This window comes from Pelophylax lessonae (genome assembly GCF_965119305.1).
Source record: "Pelophylax lessonae genome assembly, chromosome: 8".
Lineage (NCBI taxonomy): Eukaryota > Metazoa > Chordata > Amphibia > Anura > Ranidae > Pelophylax > Pelophylax lessonae.
This window is the reverse complement of record NC_138775.1, coordinates 26,012,020-26,031,049: the sequence shown is the minus strand read 5'-3', so window position 1 is coordinate 26,031,049 and position 19,030 is coordinate 26,012,020. Positions and strand designations below refer to the sequence as shown.

Sequence of the window (19,030 nt, the reverse complement as noted above, 5' to 3'; positions counted from 1 at the left end):
GAAGTTAGAACAGACTTGAAATGACCACGCTGAGTCGCTGCACTGCAATCAGCAGTAGTGTTGTTAGGCTGCTGTGCACGCTCTTTTGGCTGCTTGATAGCCCAACATCCAATACAAGGAGTGCATGCAGCAAGCTGACAACGCAAATACAAGGCAGTGGCTTGGCACTGACAGTCTGAGAAAGATGTACCGTTACCGATGGGATCTCCAGGTAAGAAACTTTAAAACAGATTCACAGAAATGGATATGCTTTAGATAAACTGCATACAGTGAGACCTGATGCTAAGCATTTATACACTGAGGGTGTGAATAAGATTCAGGAGGATGGTCATTTTAATACGAAGCTGAGCTCCAGTGCACAGGGGCATGACAAAGAGGAAAGGTCAGGAGTAACAGTCAGAAATTGGTTCAAATACTGTAATCGGGCAATGGTAGAAAAGGATACTGTATTGGTTCCTGTGTTTGGCGTTTTCCTTCATTCGCTGGAGCTGTTGCTGGTGGCATTTCATACTCCAAGGATTGTGCTTAAATTGCGAACTAACATTCCCTTTCTTCTCCACACTATAATACAAGACTTCAGATTTCTTTAGCCATTCAAACTCTTCTTCTAGCATGTGGCTGTAAAAAAGAAAGACAAGACATTTGTAGGATATAGTCACAACTTCTTTTCTGCTATTAGCCTGATTCAAATGCCTTTCTGCAGAAGAATTCATGCAAAATAATGTAAGTAATATGCAAAATACAAAACGTAATTTATGGTCTTGCTAAGGGCAGAAATAGATTACTCCAGCAGTAACTTAGCTACAAGTCTCTAGGAGAAGTCTGAAGACAGTGGGCAGCAGAGTTCTCCAGAAACTGGAGATCAACATCACCTGAGGAGCTATGTAATAATACCATCTTAAACTATACACCATCTGAGGTGCCGGACAATAGACCAATCTTAACATATACACCACCGGGGGTGCCGGACCATAGAACCATCTCAACATATACACCACCTGGGGTGCCAGACCATAGACCAATCTCAACATATACACCACCTGTGGTGCCAGGCAAGGAAACCATCTCAACATATACACCACCTTGGGTGCCAGACCATGAAACCATCTTAACATATACATCACCAAGGTACCAGACCATGAAACCATCTTTGAATATGACCCCCCCCCCCCCCAACACCAAAGATGGGTCGCTATTCCACCCCCTGAAAACAAATGATGGGGCACTGTTCCACCACCTAACACCAATGATGGGACACTATTCCTCCCACTGACACCAACAATGGGTCACAATTCCACCCCTTGACACCAATGATGGGGCACTATTCTTCCCACTGCCAAGATTGATGGAATACGATTCCACCCACTGACACCAACAATGGGTCACTATTCCACCCACTGACACCAATGACAGGGCACTATTCCTCCCCACTGCCACCAATGATAGGGCACTATTCCTTCTACTGAACACAGGTGCCATGTAATTTTCCACCAAGCATGAGGCATTGCCTAATCCTACTGACCTATGGACATTTTCAACTCCCACTGGCCACACTCCAGCCCCCCTTAAGTCTGAAGGACAGTAATCTGGCTCTTTGTTAAGAAAGTTTGGAGACCCCATGGGTTAGATAATGAAACCACTCAAAAGTTATTTAGTTATTGGTATATATTAAAACCACTTGACTTATTACAAAAACTTGGGAGTCAAAAAAAACTTTGGGAGTCTTGCACACCACACCTGCTGTGCCCATTAGATGGGGCTCCCAACTATTCCCTTTGTTATTCAGATTTATTTGACATGACTAAGAATGTAACAGGAGCTGCTAAAACACACAAAAGGTTGGTGGGGATGCCCAAAATTCCCAGGACGGCAGGAAGAGATGCAAATGTGGCAGGGAAATTCCACTGTTAAGTGGGGTACACACTAGTAGAAAATCTGCCCAAAATTCCCGTCTGAGGTAAAATCGTACGATTTTCGGCTAGTCTGCAATGAATAAGCACAAGGTGTGAAACGCGTCTGCTGTCCAGTTTGTCTTCTTGTGTTCCTGCCTGATGTTGTACCTTTGATTTGAAGAATAAAACTCAAGTTTCCAAGTTCCTGGGTCTGGAAGTGCCACTTTCTTTTCTACTTACATGGACTTCTCAGGTTGCGGACCTTGGTGAGCACCCATTCCTGCAGGACTGCCACAGTTGCTCGGGATCCATCCGGCTCAGCTGGCTGCTTTCAGAGCGGTGGTTTCTTTTTGGTTTCCTGTACACAACTTTCAGCAGCCGATGCCGACATTTTCAACGAAAAAAAACGGAGGGACAAACACCAAAATTTTTATCATCCGTCCCCAGACGACCAATTTTCGTTTAATGTGTTTGCAGTATGTCCGTGAAAAATCGGATACGAAAGACCGCGCATGATCTGAAGTTGCCGACAACCCGGAAGTCTAGGAACAAATGTGCCAAAAAAAAAAAAAAAAATCGGACGAGAAAAAGAGAAAAAATCGGAGGATATTTCGTCCGATTTCCGTCAAGTGTATACGGGCCTTTAGAATTCCCAAGGCCTTTAGGAAACAAGGGGCTGACTTAGCCTACCAAGTTCTATCTATAACTAAAATACCATCCACACAACTAAATGGACTGCTTCTAACTCTCACCTCTTGATTTTCTCCTCCTTCCGGTGCTGTCGAACTCTTTCCTTGCTAAGATTGTCGTTCTCCAGCAGGAGGGCCTTCTTGTTAGACCACCTGAGCACTTTACTTTTTGTCTCGCTGCAGTCTGAATATTCTACGTTTTCTAGGTTGTCTTGGTCCCGCTTTAAGGGATAGGCTATTAGGCATAAATTGCCATCTTCGTCCTCTTCGAAGCTTACCGATACCACACCTGCAGGGGCACAGAGGGGGGGAGGGCACATTTAGAGAAGAAAGTGGAAGGTGAAGCTCAACATGACAAAGGTTTATAATGACAGCGGTTTGTGTCTTACCCAATCCTTAGCACTTATCCTGTCACAGGCCCAACCTGATCTGCCAACCTAGCATATATCAAAAAGCAGCTAAACACAGAAACACCCGACACACAAGAGACAGCATAATTCCAGGCACAATTGCTGTATGGAAGCATTTCATATTAAAAAAAACCCCCAACAAAAGCACAACGCTGACAAAATAATAACAGGAGACAATTTCCATTTATGAAAATATTTATTGAAATAAAATAAATATTCCTTTATTGGTAGCATGTGAAATAAAGATGTAAAACAAACTTTATTTACATCTTGCAGCGAAACACCACGTGTTTCATATGCATTGCAGCAAAGCGAGAATAAAAAATTTAAATAAAAAAAAAAAAAGGCATTCAATGTCACAAAACTATGAAGGGATCAAGGCATTAGATTAGGAGATGTGCAAGCGGAGCAAAATAAAAAACAGGGGGGGAATAGACAAACAATACAGCAAAAACTACCTAAAATGCATCCGTCCAGAGTCATCATAGCTTATAAACTTTAGTGTTAGTGAAAAATTCAGCGTCTTTATTTGTAGAGGTATTAAACTGGGACTCAGACACACAAAGCAGACTTAATTTCTTCCATAGTGAACTCTTTTTTTTTTAAAAAAAAGTACCTTTTGCTCAGTACAGTCTTTAGCGCACCCAGTTTTTTTTTTTTATTTAATTAAATCGTCTTTTAGCCATCCAGGAAAGTCCTCAATAGTCCTGAACTGTCCCTTTTTTTTGGTCCTAGTGTGTGCATTTCACTTGCTGTCGCTCGCTTCCCTCAGGGCAGGCAGACCTGGGACTAACAGGAGAGCTGGGGACAACAGCAGACTGCTTTCAAGCACAAATGGAAGGGCTAAGGGTAAAAAAAAAAAAATGTAGACGCGAGCTAGCTCCGAGAAAAATCAGGACTGTGCGGAGCCCATTTGCCCACCCCTCCACCATATCACAAATTAGAACACCAGAAAATAAAAAAAAATAAATAAATAAAAAAGCAAAAAAAAACACAGCTTGTAAGATTTTACGGTCACATTTTAAAATCATGGCTGCTTACCCGTGTGTTTGAAAGGCGGAACAATTGCATTGAATAGTTCAGTAACTCCATACCTGTACCACCCTGTTTACCTGTTCATGTGCCACCTTCAAAATACAGGACGCAAGGACACCCCAGCAGCATGGTGTAGAGATTATTAAAAAAAAATATATGGCCTGTATCCCAAATCTCTGAATCACCTGCAATTAATGTTATTACTCAGGAACAAAGAATACTGACTCTGGAACGCATAGCGCTCGTAGCGGGAACTCCACTTGCTTACTTGAGGTGACTCACTCCCGAGGAGTTTGCTGCAATCCTTTTATCCAAAAATACATTTTCATTTCCTCTGAAAGGGAAAGTATGTAGAAGGTACAGGAAATACTTAGCCTGTGCAGCTTTCTTTTTTTTTTTACCATTAACATTTTAACCAAAAGTCAAGTAAATCGATCTTAAAAAAAGAAAAATGTGTAATTTTTCCACCTAAAAACCACCTCTTTTCGGCAGCCAGAGAAGAAAAAGTAGAAGAATAAATTGGGAGAAGAGAGAGAGAAAGGAAACGGGACCAGGTTGTTTTAATAACGCTGGTCTCCTGAGGTTTCACTTACCCACCGGAGTCTAAGGGAGACACAGGGCCGCAAGCACAGCTGTCTAAATTCTAAAGCTTTTTAGCCAGCCAAGAGACCCAATCGTTATCTCCAACACACGCATCACAGCCTGTCCCTGACAACAATCAAAATATATGAAAAAAAAAAAAATAATAATTCCCAAAAACTGCTTCCGTTAAAAGAAAGAGCCTTCGGGAGAACAGATCATAGCAAACATTTTATACAAGGACAGGAAAAAATAAAATAAAAGCGGTGACCCGCCACAAAGAAGTGACAACCTACCTTTGTACTGTGGTGTAAATTTTCGGATTTCGGCAGGGAGCGTTTCATAAAACAGGTGCTCCCTTTGAATGAGGGGCTTACAGATGGTCTTGTCATTAAAGCGAAGGACACAAGAGTGCCCTCCGACCTGGTGTAAAAAAGGCTCGAGCAAGACTCCCTTTCCGTAGTGCTCCACTTCCATGGCTCCGAATGCTGGGCTCATCGTTCCTGCACATTAGAGAGGGCGAGCCGCACAATAGCTTCTCAGATCTGTCCTCCTTAACGTGGCTTACCCGTTTCGAACGTCTCTGTCAAAACAAATGCAATAAAAAAAGGTCCCTTATTATGCGAAATTCAGTCCACGTAAAAATAAAATCTTTCTATTTCCTAAAACATAATCCACGGCAGTGACGGCTCTCCTCAGCCAGGCAAAATCCTCAACTGAGCTCCCAGGCTTGCAGCACCGAGACAAATAGAATGATGTCACGCAGGAGAAGAAAAACAATCTCCCTAGCTCCTCCTGCGTGACATCCAGCCAATCAGATAAAGCATCTTGGGCAGGCTGGGAGGAGCCCCCAAGGCAAGCTGGAGAGACAAAAGAAGGTGGAGAAAGAAACATTGCTTCTCTCAGCTGTTTTTGTCTTTCTAAAACATTGAATGTTGATGCGATACAACAGCCAGAAAAACTTAACGCTTTACGGTGTTCTGTTATGGGAGATCACTGTCTGCATTACTGGGAATAAAATATGTGGGAAAAACAAAAATAACAAAAGCCATGATCAAGTATGTCAGTAAATAGCCCATTTAACTGTAATGAAATAAAGAAAATGGGCACAATAATTGCTGCTAAACACTGGGAGACCACTGACTGCATTACAGGTCAGCTTGGGAATAAAATATACTCCAGAAAACAAAATACAACAGTATGTGCGATATACTTGTCAGTAAATGTAGTAAACAAAATGTGCAAAATACTTGCTGCTAAACATTTTCAAACATCAAAGAAGTAAAAGATTGTTAAATAAAATGCAATCTATAAACAGATAGGGGGAGATTTACTAAAACTGGAGCACTCAGAATCTGGTGCAGCCCTGCATGGTAGCCAATCAGCTTCTACCTTCAGCTTGTTCAATTCGATCCCCTTCACACGGGCGCACCTCCGTGCAGCGGATTCCGCTTGCTCAGCAGGGGATCGCATGACGCCCAAAAAAGGTACAAGAGCTTCTTTGGGGCGTCATGCGTTCCGCGATTCTGAGTGATGTTACCGCGATTCGGTAGGCGGAAATCGCGGCAACATCGCACAGCGTTTGGGGTGCCATTGCAAATCAACGGCAACGCATAGGCGTCCCGCAATTTGCAATGATTTCCGGATCGCGGGCAGAATCGCGGGGATTCTGGCCGCGATCCGCTACGCCAACATGTGAACGTAGCCTTAGTAAATCAACCCCATAATGTTACCATAAACATGTCAGTGTTATTATAAACATGGGGATGACGTCATCTAAAAACACACAAAAAGGGAGAGATTCAGACCCCGTTCACACTGGGGCGACCTGGTCGCCATAGGTCGCCTGCCATAGAGAAGCTGTGGACCCGTTCTAATAGGAGCGACACAAGTCGCTCCGACTTAGAAAAAGGGTCCGGAGCTTCTTTGGGGCGACCTGCATTGACTTCAATGTTATGAAGTCCGTGCCGGCTGCTCCGAGGTCGCGGTGCGAGCAGCGCGCCGCGACCTATGAGGTCGCCCCGGGAAGTGGCGTCGCCCCAGTGTGAACGGGGTCTCACAAAAACTGAATCTGGTGCAGTTGTGCATGGTAGCCAATCAGCTTTCTAACTTCAGCTCGTTCAAATTAAGATTTGACAATAATCCTCGATTTACACTAGCGCGACATGTCAGCCTGACAAGTCGCGCTCCCTCGCGGTCCATTGACTGCTACAGGACCCGTTCTAATAGGAGCGACACAAGTCGCTCCGACTTAGAAAAAGGTTCCTGTACTACTTCGGGGCGACCTGGAGCGACTTGCATAGACTTTCATTATGTGAAGTCCATGCAAGTCGCTCCAAAGTCGTGGTGCATGGAAATGCACAAGTCGCCCCCGCAGTACTAGAGTCGTGCCGCCCCAGTGTGAACCGACTCTAAAACCTGGAAGCTGATTGGTTACTATGCAGAGCTGCACCAGATTTTGCACTCTGCAGTTTTATTAAATAACGCCCAAAGGGTTTTAGCAAAACAATTAATTGAAATTCAAGCAGAAAAAAGACATTTATTTTCTGAAACATAACACATCAGGGATATTAAGTCAGACGATATTATGTATTTGGAATAGTAGCATGCACATTCACTATTGCTACAAGAGGAGGAATGATCTTTTTTAAAAAATACATGTAAAGTACGCAGCATTTAGTTAAGAAATTACCGGTGAAAAAGATACAGAGTGCAAAGAAAGAAATGAAAGTTATTTTGCACAACACAAGTAATCAGGATCCATGCATGGATTACACATTTTACCAGCAGAGGGCGCTGTAGGTTGTTTTGTCAGCCAGTCGCTCGGCCACCACTGATCTAGTTATATTTGTTTAATCCTCAAATTACACCGGGTTCTTTTTCTCTTTAAAAAGAATTATGGGAAGCTGAAGGATTGTCTATATTTATCATAGACTTCCCTGGATCTGTGTCATTCTAATATATAGAAGAGCACAGACATACAAAGGTTACAGAATACGAACAGCGAATAACCCAACAGGGGTCACCAAGGACAAAACAGTTCAAGAATCGTACATGAGGAACGAATGCCCCAATTTTTGTTTGGCTTTGTTGCGGCATTAAAAACCTGCATCACTGGAGAGACAATCGAACCCAGCCTTTTACAACCAGGGGGCCGTGGCACCATGCTGTGCCTCCTGGGTTCTTCAGGGGTGCCTCGGCAAAATGCCTAAAAACTGCAACAAATTGAAATAGGTCTTTACATTGCAGCATTACAACCCTGGGCAGCATGCGGGTCAACCCACTGGCATCCTGACAACCAATGACATCACTGGTTGATAAGGAGAATGATGGGTGTTTGCATAGAATCCTTGTTTACCCCCTCATCTTCCCCTCTCCATCAGCACTGGGGTCCAGTGGCGGCTGGTGCTCCATGGGCCCGGCAGAAGGACCACACCATACCCCCCCCCAGACCGCACACCATAACCGCCCCCTACCCCCCCCCCCAGTCCACACCAGCCCGCACACCATACCCCCCCCCAGACCGCACACCATAACCGCCCCCTACCCCCCCCCAGACCACACCAGCCCGCACATCATACCCCCCCAGACCGCACACCATAACTGCCCCCTACCCGCCCCCAGACCACACCAGCCCGCACATCATACCCCCCCCCAGACCGCACACCATAACTGCCCCCTACCCCCCCCCAGACAACACCAGCCCGCACATCATACCCCCCCCAGACCGCACACCATAACTGCCCCCTACCCCCCCCAGACCACACCAGCCCGCACATCATACCCCCCCCCCCCAGACCACACACCATAACTGCCCCCCCTACCCCCCCCAGACCACACCAGCCCGCACATCATACCCCTCCCAGACCGCACACCATAACTGCCCCCTACCCCCCCCCCCCAGACCACACCAGCCCTCACACCATACACCCCCCGATCGCCGGCTCACTCACCCTGGACTGACATGTGGAGGGCAGGCAGCAGTGGTGGCTTCCCCCTCAGTCTCCTCCATGGGTCGGGCTTCCCCTGCGTCTCCTCCCTCCTCCTCCTTGGCCAATAGCATGGCTTCTCCCATCGGCAAATCGGGAAACGGGTCACAGGACCCACTTCCCTATTGGCCAGAAGGAGAATCTGTGTGACAATAGCGAATATTCATTCGCTATTGTCACACAACTGGGTGGGCTCAGGGCCCAGGGCTCTGAGCCCCGAGCCCACCCTTTATACAAGCCTATTAGAGCCTCTGGCTCTAATCCCGTGCTTCCAAAAAAAAGGAAAAAAAAACCTCCATTGGAATCCATGCGTCCGGCGCCCTGCATGTAGATTAGGGGGCCGGATGCATGGATCGGGGGGGCGGCGCCTTTGCCCCAAATGGACGGGCCTGCCACTACTGGGGTCACATTAGCAAGTAGAAGAAGAGAATCTAAAGGAGAAAAGAAAAGCTAGAATACTAGTCAGTACCAGTTTGCAATAGTGGAGGAATAAATCAGTTGTAACGTTGGATGGCCCACGTGTATGGATGTTGCTGCTATATGTAAAGCTTTGTTTTTTTTACATTTTAGAATGGGGTGCTGCCTCGAGATTGTGCAGATTTTTAAAGGGTGCCGCAACTGAAAAAAGGTTGGGAAACACTGATCTAACCTGACAAAGGCCCAGGAAGAAATCTGTTTCTACTGCAAATGTTTTTGATATTTTCCTCCTAAAATTGTATAATAAAATGTGTACTGGAGCCCCACAAGCAGCTACATTGGACTTCCCCTCTCTTCCTGTACTGAGCAGCAAAAGCGCAATACAATCCTCCCAAAAAAGAAATCTTTTGGCTGTAGTTCAATTATTGGATTATATTTCGATAATTATGCTCCAATAAGGAGATCCACTGAAAATACACGCTGATCAAGACTTTGGTTTGAAAAAACCCGTTGAACCTAAACTATTATCTTCCTGCCTAAGGCACTTAAATATTGACTGCTCAATCAGACTGACAAGAGAAAAGTACTGCTGAGGCGGCGGTGATAATTGAGCTGTTCTCAGAAGGGTTAGCAGGTTCACCGAGCTAAACTTACACAGAGATCAATATTAAAGAGAAGAAAGTCACAGCAAAGAAAGGTAAAGCCGACCTTACATGGATCGAAATTCATCCAGTTCAGCAGAGACCGGCCGATCCATGTATGGGTAAAGCTGATTGGATCTCTATTGATCAACTTGGGTACAACCAGCCTGTCCGATTACTTTACAACCAGCCTGTCCGATTACTTTACAACCAGCCTGTCCGATTACTTTACAACCAGCCTGTCCGATTACTTTACAACCAGCCTGTCCGATTACTTTACAACCAGCCTGTCCGATTACTTTACAACCAGCCTGTCCGATTAGTTTACAACCAGCCTGTCCGATTACTTTACAACCAGCCTGTCCGATTACTTTACAACCAGCCTGTCCGATTACTTTACAACCAGCCTGTCCGATTACTTTACAACCAGCCTGTCCGATTACTTTACAACCAGCCTGTCCGATTACTTTACAACCAGCCTGTCCGATTACTTTACAACCAGCCTGTCCGATTGCTTTACATTCAATTACTGCTAGCAGCAATAGCCGCTAGCAGTAGTCAATGTATTCTGCTGGCCAGGAAGGCTCCCCCCCCCAGCAGAACACACACTGCAGGAGGCATTACTACATCAACACTGAATGTGCTGATGGGGGGGATCGAATGACCACCTGTGGTTGAGGGGAAGAAACATTTGGAACCTTTCAGGGGGGAGGAACGGGTACCTGTTTTTTTTACAGGTACCCTTCCCCACTTCCGGGAACGGCGCAGCGGCGAAGTGAGGACCCCTCCGCCAAGCCAATCCGAAAGAGCAGCGCGCTTCGCACATGCGCAGTAGGGACCCGCCCATGAAGCCGCAAGGCTTCACTGCCAGGTTCCCTGACCGCCAATGGCGGCAGCAGCACCCGACAGCTGATGGAAACATCGACTACGATGCCGACATCGCTGGACTCCAGGACAGGTAAGTGTCCTAATATTAAAAGTCAGCAGCTACGGTATGTGTACAGTGTGTGTACAGTATGTGTAGCTGCTGACTTTTCATTTTTGGAGGGGAGAGGCTGGAATACACGGTCACTCTACTAATGACACTGGTTGGGAAGGGGTTAACATCTAGGGGCGATCAAAGGGTAAATATGGAGTACTCCCCACCCCCACCCCCGAGGCGTTAGCTCATGTGAATGAGTTTGTAGGGGGTTTCAGTAGGTAAATCTGATCTCCTTATCCTCTCACTCTAATGTTAGCAGGTTATCTTGCCCTGCATGTGGAAAATACGGGTCCTTTTATTACAGTCTGTCTGTGAAATAGGACACAGATAATAAAAAAAAAAAAAAAACACACCTCGTTATTCTTCCATTCCATAGTTCACTCCTTGAGCCAAAGTTACCCAAAGAAGCTCCACCTGAAGTTTTGAAACTATTTAGCCATGTAATGTAGTTCCACCTGCTGACCACTAGGTCCCCGCTCTGTCCTATAGTGACAAATGGCCTGTGGACAGTACCATAGTGCATGGTGGAAGATGCAGACATCTGATATGAAGACCCTTCAGGCAGCTCTGCTTTGAATAGAGCAAAGATTCCTCCACTGGACACCAGGACAGGCAAGTGTAAAGTCTCTTCCTTTGTAGGGCGTTTTTTGTTTCCAACTTTTATTTCAAAGACAGAGTTAGAGCTCTTTCACACGGTCCGCTCCGTAGGCGGATCCGTGTTGCTCAGCAGGGATCGATCCGCGATCCCCGCTGAGCCGGACGGATGACAGCTCCGTCTCCGCTTTCAGTGCGGAGAGGGAGGTGTGTCAGCCCCCGCTGCCCTCTATGGGGGATCGGATGAGAGCGGACCGCTTGTCCGCTCTCATCAGATCCGATCACTGAACGGATGGAAAAATAGGGTTTCCATCCGTCCAGATTTCAAGCAGAGGATCGGATGCGGATGGCAGCGGGTGTCAGCGGAGGTGTCTCCGCTGACACCCGCTGCCCCACAGAGCTGCATGGAGGATCCGATCAGATCCGCCTAAAAAACTGACAGGCGGATCGGATCGGACCGCCTGTGTGAAAGAGCCCTTACTTTCATCCTTCTTGGATGGCCAAATAAGTATTTATGAGTAAATACTGTGCCACAACCATAGGCCAAGCATCTGCCTCGTGGTACGGCCCTATTCATTAGGCTATGTTCACATGTGGGGGGAAGCAGATCACGGGCAGAATCACCGCGATTCTTCCCGCGATCCAGAATCATTGCAAATTGCGGGACGCCTGTGATTTGCAAAGCTAACGACACCCCCAGATCAGTTTGCATATCGCAGTGCAAACTGTCAGTTCGGACATGAATCGGATCGCACAGGCGTGAACAACCATGAGATCCGATTCTGCTGCGGACCCAAAAAAGTGTCCTGTGCGTGTTGTGTCCGAATCCGATGCAAATTCAGCCATACAATCTGTATACAATCTGTATGGCTGAATTTGCATCGCACAGACATTGCATGCGATTTTCAGAGCAGTGCGCTCCCAATCACATGCAATGTCTGTCATCGCACTAATGTCAACCGGGGCTTAAACAGAGCTTGTGTCCTGTGTATCTGTTCCATGCAACTAAATATTTATTAGATTGTAAGCTCTTCTAAGCAGGGCCCTCCTACCCCTCCTGTATTGTAACTGTATGGTCTCCCTTTATATTGTAAAGTGCTGAGCAAACTGTCGGCGCTTTATAAATCCTGTATATTACTTCAATTCTATAGATCAAAACGTCTGTCGCTTACTGAATGCAATTAAAGCAAACTTATTTCACGGCTCAATTCCATGTCACGCAGTTCCCCTGATAGCTTGCTGTGGTTGAATAGAAGCATCTATCAGCACGCTAAGAACATTACAAGTACATAGAAAACACAGAAGGAGCCGAGAAGAAAACACGCACATAGAAACAAGTCCCGGCCACACCCTGCCGATTCTCAGATGAGCTCATGGTGACGTGACACATTCCAACCTTCTGGCTGCTTTGTTGCTTCATTTTAGTTTCCATGGCCAGAGTCCCTCAGATAATTAGGGATTTAGGAAAACATTACTGGAGCCGGTCCTTTTGTACACAGCAGTTGCTTTTACATATTTAAAGAGCGTTCTAGAGGGAAGGAATCCAACAAGTGGAACTTAACCTACACACACATCTGTAAGCAGACATTCCTCTCCAGCTGCAAGTGTCAGCCTAGGACAGTCCGTCTCACCCGGGGTTCCTCCAGAGGTTCTTAGGGGTTCATTGAGCAGTGTCTGACTCTCAGATAAGCTACTGTATTCTGTAAGGGAGGAATTCTTCCCACTGACCACCAATGGTAAAGCAGAACTTCATCCAAAAGGGGAAGTTCTGCTTTATTTCTAATCCGACCCCCCACCACCACATTTGGCACTTTTTGGGGTGAGCGGGTACCTGGTTTTGACTACCTGCTCCCACTTCCAGTCAGATTGCCATGGTAGTAGGAAACTGGCAGTGAAGCCTTTCCCTTAACTAAGATGCAGGCGCCTTACCTCGAAGCCGATAAAGGAATCGGTTCAGGCGAGGACACCACTGGATCATTGGGCAGGTAAGTGACCTTTTATTGATGAAAATTTTTTGGGGGGGGGGGAGACTGGAGCTCCTGTTTGAGAGTACTCTATCCCACTGAACGCCCAACGTAAGGGGCAGCCCAACGTAAGGGGCATTCTATCCCACTGACCGCCCAATGTAAGAAGCATTCCATTCCACTGGGCGCCCAACGTAAGGGGCATTCTATCCCACTGACCGCCCAACGTAAGGGGCATTCTATCCCACTGACCGCCCAACGTAAGGGGCATTCCATTCCACTGAGCGCCCAACGTAAGGGTCATTCTATCCCACTGAGCGCCCAACGTAAGGGTCATTCTATCCCACTGAGCGCCCAACGTAAGGGGCATTCCATTCCACTGACCGCCCAACGTAAGGGGCATTCCATTCCACTGAGCACCCAACGTAAGGGGCATTCTATCCCACTGAGCGCCCAACGTAAGGGGCATTCTATCCCACTGAGCGCCCAACGTAAGGGGCATTCTATCCCACTGAGCGCCCAACGTAAGGGGCATTCTATCCCACTGAGTGCCCAACGTAAGGGGCGACCGCCCAACGTAAGGAGCATTCTATCCCACTGAGCGCCCAATGTAAGGGTCATTCCATCCCACTGAGCGCCCAACGTAAGGGGCATTCTATCCCACTGACCGCCCAACCTAAGGGGCATTCTATCCCACTGACCGCCCAACGTAAGGGGCATTCTATCCCACTGACCGCCCAACGTAAGGGGCATTCTATCCCACTGAGCGCCCAACGTAAAGGGCATTCTATCCCACTGACCGCCCAACATAAAGGGCATTCTATCCCACTAACCAACAATATTAACCACTTCTGGACCGGAAGGTTTTCCCCCTTAATGACCAGGCCAATTTTGTGATATGGCAAATTGACAATTGCACGGTCGTGCGACGCTGTGCCCGAAAAAAATGTATGTCCTTTTTTCCCACAAATAGATCTTTCTTTTGGTGGCATTTGATCACCTGTGCAATTTTTATTTTTTGCGCTACAAACAAAAAAAGAGCGACAATTCTGAAAAAAAACAAACAATATTTTTTACTTTCTGCTACAGAACATTCTCAATAAAAAAAAATAAATCTAGTAAGTAGCATGCTGTGGGGGCACCCAATCAGGTGCACTCCAGACTCGCGGCTCTGTGTGTCCATTTGCACATGGAGCCGCAGCTCACCTCTGCCCCCTCCCATCTCCTGATTGGCTTTTGGTGGCAGCAGCGGCTGTCAATCACAGCCAGTGAGCCAATCAGGAGATGGGAGGGGGCAGAGGTGAGCTGCGGCTCCATGTGCAAATGGACATGTGCGAGTCCCCAGAGACGCAAGGCTCTCATAGACATCGCTGGATCGAGATGGAGCTCAGGATAGTTTTATAGGGGGGCTGCTGCGCACATGCATAAAATGCATGAAGGTAAAAAAACCTTATGCCTTTACAACCACTTTAACTCTTTCCCAGTTACATTAAGTGCCGGTTCACATTACGTCGCTCCGACTTAGGGGGGCGACCTGTGAAGTCGCGTGCAGCGTGACTTCGGCGCGACTTGCACGGACTTCATAAAACTTGTGTCGCTCCTATTAGAACCGGTCCTGTACTACTCAATGGACCGCGGCGGTGCACGACTTGCCAAGCTGACCAAGTCGCCTGACAAGTCGTATTAGTGTGAACCGGCACTAAAGGCATGCTTTGAATGATAACTGACACAGTTGCTTGTGCACTCAACAGAACTGTCAAGCCATCAAATGTCTGGTGTCATAAATGATCACATGTGCAGCACCATGGCAACTGCCGATCAAACAGAGGCTAAGATGGCAGCTTCCTTGGCTGTAAAGATAGCAGGGATTAGTTCTGCTTTAACAATATTATAATAAAATACATTGAAATGGAGAAGCTGAATTTGCTAACAAAACAGAGCAGATAATGGCTGCAATACATCCAAATACAAGCAGAGCGAAATAGCGGACAAAAAAATGGACCCAACTATATAAATGCATCTGGCAAGGAGGAGCTATCCGTGTGGATATTCTGTACAAAACAGAACGACAAATCAGAACAGGCTGCTTGGAAGCCTCCGAACCTCAGAGGAAAAACAAGACCGCCAGGCAACAAAAGCGACTTCTACGTAAATCGATGATTCTTTTTGTTTTTGTTGAGGCCGAGCAACGAGATCAAATAGAGAGGACTTGTGAGAAATGGCCAAGAAGCCAATCTGGAGACATCTGCTTTTCATTTAAGGGCACTGGAGATGGGGATAGCGACTTCCAAAACACAAGACGTAATACTAGAACAAATAACAGATTCCCAAATAACGGAATCAAAACACAAGAGTCTGAGCCCCCGTTCACACTGGGGCGACCTGTGAGGCGACCTGGTCGCCTCACAGGTCGCCGCAAGTCGCCTCCCATAGGGAAGCTGCGGACCCGTTCTAATAGGAGCGACACAAGTCGCTCCGACTCAGAAAAAGGGTCCGGAGCTTCTTTGGGGCGACCAGGAGGCGACCGCCATAGACTTCAATGTTACGAAGTCCGTGGCGGCCGCTCCGAGGTAGCGGCGCGCTGCTCGCACCGCGACCTCGGAGGTCGCGGTGCGAAGTAGCGTCGCCCCAGTGTGAATGGGGGCTTAAATACAGCTGGGCTAATAGAGCAAAGAGGAACACTGGGTAATAAAAAAAAAAATGAACTGCAAGTGCATCATAAGGCTCTTTTCACAGAACGCCTGTCACACTTCCATTCATTGTTAACCACTTGAACTCTAGAAGATTTACCCCCCTTCATGACCAGGCAAATATTGTGTTACTTTAACGGGCGATTGTGCGTTCATGCAACACTGTACCCGAATAAGATTTAGGTAATTTTTTCCCCCACAATGAGTGTGGGGGGTGGTTGAAAACATTTGATCACCTGTGCATTTTTTATTTTTTGCGCTATAAACAAAAAGACAACAAATTTTGGAAATAAAAAAAAAAAAAAAACATCCAATATAAAAAAAAAAAAATTAAATTCTTCATAAAAATTTAGGCCAATATGTATTTTGCTACATATTTTTGAGTAAAAAAAAAAAATTCAGTACATATTTATGGTATTTATTTTAACCGGCATCACAAGGAGTCAGACGGCACGGTGAGCATTAGTAAAGTTAGATATCAGCTGTCATTTTTACACCATCTACCTGTTTTTTGGAAACTGTCCATATCCAGGTTACTAATTAAATATATTTCATAATCATCCTAGTTAAACAACAACAAACTAAAAAAGTGTATACAGAAATGACCCAGATAGTTCTTATGTAACATTGACACAGTTTAATTAAACACACGAGATGCTTTATATGGAAGCACACTTTGTTTTTTTTGTCTTTTCTTGGTCAGATCTGAGTTCCGGTCACCAGAACAGACATCAAGCGTTTTTCTGACATTTGTTTACAAGTAGATGTCAGTCAGGGCCGAGAGTGGTCAAACATTTTGCATATTTTGTGGTTTTTCACAGTAACAGCTGCCGTAAGATTATTATTAGGGATGCACCGAATGTTCGGCGGCCGAACATTATTCGGCCGAAAATAGAAAAAATAGCACTTTCGGTGTTCGGCCGAATAAGTAAAAAGGCCGAATAAATTTGTGCCGAACAATGTCAGCGGCGGTCACTAAATGGCGGCCCGCGCGATGCTTCCGCCCGGACCGCGAGCCCGCTACCTAGGAGTCCTTCAGTCCCCTTCCTCATTGCGGCTCCCTGCTCACACGCCACCGGTGTCCTGTCCGGCCGCGAGTAGGGGGTGTGACGTCACGCGCGCGTCCCGCCCCCTGCTCCTGACTGCGGCTCCTTCACACTAGGTCCAGCGAGCGTGACACTATGTGCAAGCCCCGCCCCCCTGTTCGCGGCTTTTGGCTCCGACCTGGCTGCAGTTCAGGTATGTGGAGCACATTTGGGGGAGAATACGCTAGCTGCACAAGCATTAGTGTGCAGACTGGCATATTTTGCCATATGTTGCCACTTGCCATGCTCAGAGTGCCCTATAAAGTGCCCCTTAAAAAAAAAAAAAAGAAAAAGAATGTGCCCAACAGAGTGCTCCCTTGACATAAAATGTGGCCATCAGCGTGCCCCTTATTTTATGCTAAGGGACATGCTGATGAGCATATTTTATGTTAAGGGGCACTCTGATGGGCATATTTTATGTTAAGGGGCACTCTGATGGGCATATTTTATGTTAAGGGGCACTCTGATGAGCATATTTTATGTTAAGGGGCACTCTGATGGGCATATTTTATGTTAAGGGGCACTCTGATGGGCATATTTTATGTTAAGGGGCACTCTGATGGGCATATTTTATGTTAAGGGGCACTCTGATGGGCATATTTTATGTTAAGAGCAACGCTGATTTAAATGTTTTGTTTTGCCCATCAGAGTTCCCCCTAAAAATTGGCAAAATAAATGGAAAAAATGCGAAACACCGCGTTCGGTATTCGGCCTTCGGCCAAGCATTTCATTATTATTCGGCTTCGGCCAAGAATTTCATTTCGGTGCATCCCTAATTATTATTATTTTTTTTTTTTTTTTTAATAGCCACTGGGATTTTCATAATGGATGGGGCAATGCCGAATGCACAGTAGTTCATAAAAACCCCATTAGCATTCAATGATTTAACCACTTCAATACCAGGCATTTTCACCCCCTTCCTGCAAAGGCCAGCAGGAAGCTTTCAGTGCGGTCGCACTTTATAGGACAATTGCGCAGTCGTGCAACACTTTACCCAAATAAAAGTTTTATATTTTGAGACAGATAGAGCTTTCTTTTTGTGGTATTTAATCACCACTGGGGTTTTTTAAATTTTTTGCTAAACAAACGAAAAAAAGACCAAAAAAAAAAAATTTTCCTACTGTGTTATAAAATTTTGCAAAAGGATTAACTTTTCTTCTTCATCCCTGATGGGCACTGATGAGGTGGCATTGATGACTAGTGCTCGGATTATCAGCGTACACAATGTTGTACAGGTTTGCCAGGTAACAGCTCTTCTTTCCTCATACAGACGTAGCGTGAGAAAGACTGCTGAGAACCAACAAGTCTGTTTACATGTGATCAGCGGATTGGACACAGCTGATGGTAAAGGGAAGTTGTTATAGGCCCTTTACCCCTGATCTGTGATCAGCTGTGCCCAAAGGTCACGGAGCGCCGGATGTGCGCAGGGGGCCGGGGTTCTGGGAGGACGTCTAAGGATGCTCTACCAGAAATGAACAACCGAGCAGTAGCCATCTTTTGGCTATAATGCGGTCAGGAAATGATTAAAGGGTTAGTTAACCTTTACAAAAAAAAAAAGAAAAATGTAAAATGGTAATTAAAGAGGAAGTAAACTCTCTCTTTTTTTTTTCCCCCCTGCAAAGTAAATGCATAATGTGCTTGTATGCATCGCATACTAGCACATTATGTGACATTTAGGCTCCATGTACACGGGACGCTGGAAATGGCCGTTTAGGAGCAGTTGGGCGTTTTTTTCAGAAGCCCCTGAACCCACCTACATTTTATCTTATCTGTCCATGTACACCAGGTCGTTTACAGTCATTTGCAGGCAGTTGCGTTCAGGGACTTTTTTTAGAACGCAATTATTTGCGTTCGAACGTGTGTTTCCCGGCGTTTCAAACGCACAAACGCGTCCGAACGTGTCTGAACGCGTCTGAACGCGATGACCCGCGCTTAGCGTTCGCGTTTTTCCATTTTAAAGGGGAATAATTTTTTTGACCTCTAGGAACGGTTCTAAACGCAAACGCCCGCTAAATGCGGGTACAAACGCGACCGAACGGACGTTTCAAACGTCCTAAAAATTC

The 19,030-nt window shown here is 46.1% G+C and overlaps 1 protein-coding gene across 2 annotated transcripts in view; it reads right to left on the bottom strand.

The window, feature by feature from the left end:
• The window catches only part of IP6K2 (inositol hexakisphosphate kinase 2), a 64,727-nt gene that overhangs the window by 8,205 nt on the left and 37,492 nt on the right, over nt 1-19,030 (bottom strand). The window contains exons 2-4 of one of the 2 annotated variants that reach the window (XM_082265084.1): nt 4,902-5,188; nt 2,645-2,870; nt 446-618 (exon numbers count right to left, since the gene is read on the bottom strand). In XM_082265084.1, the coding sequence (XP_082121210.1) occupies nt 446-618; nt 2,645-2,870; nt 4,902-5,103 (601 nt within the window). In that variant the 5' untranslated portion in view covers nt 5,104-5,188. Of the gene's footprint in view, nt 1-445; nt 619-2,644; nt 2,871-4,901; nt 5,217-19,030 lie in introns of those variants that run through there. The other variant, XM_082265083.1, reaches the window with a different exon arrangement.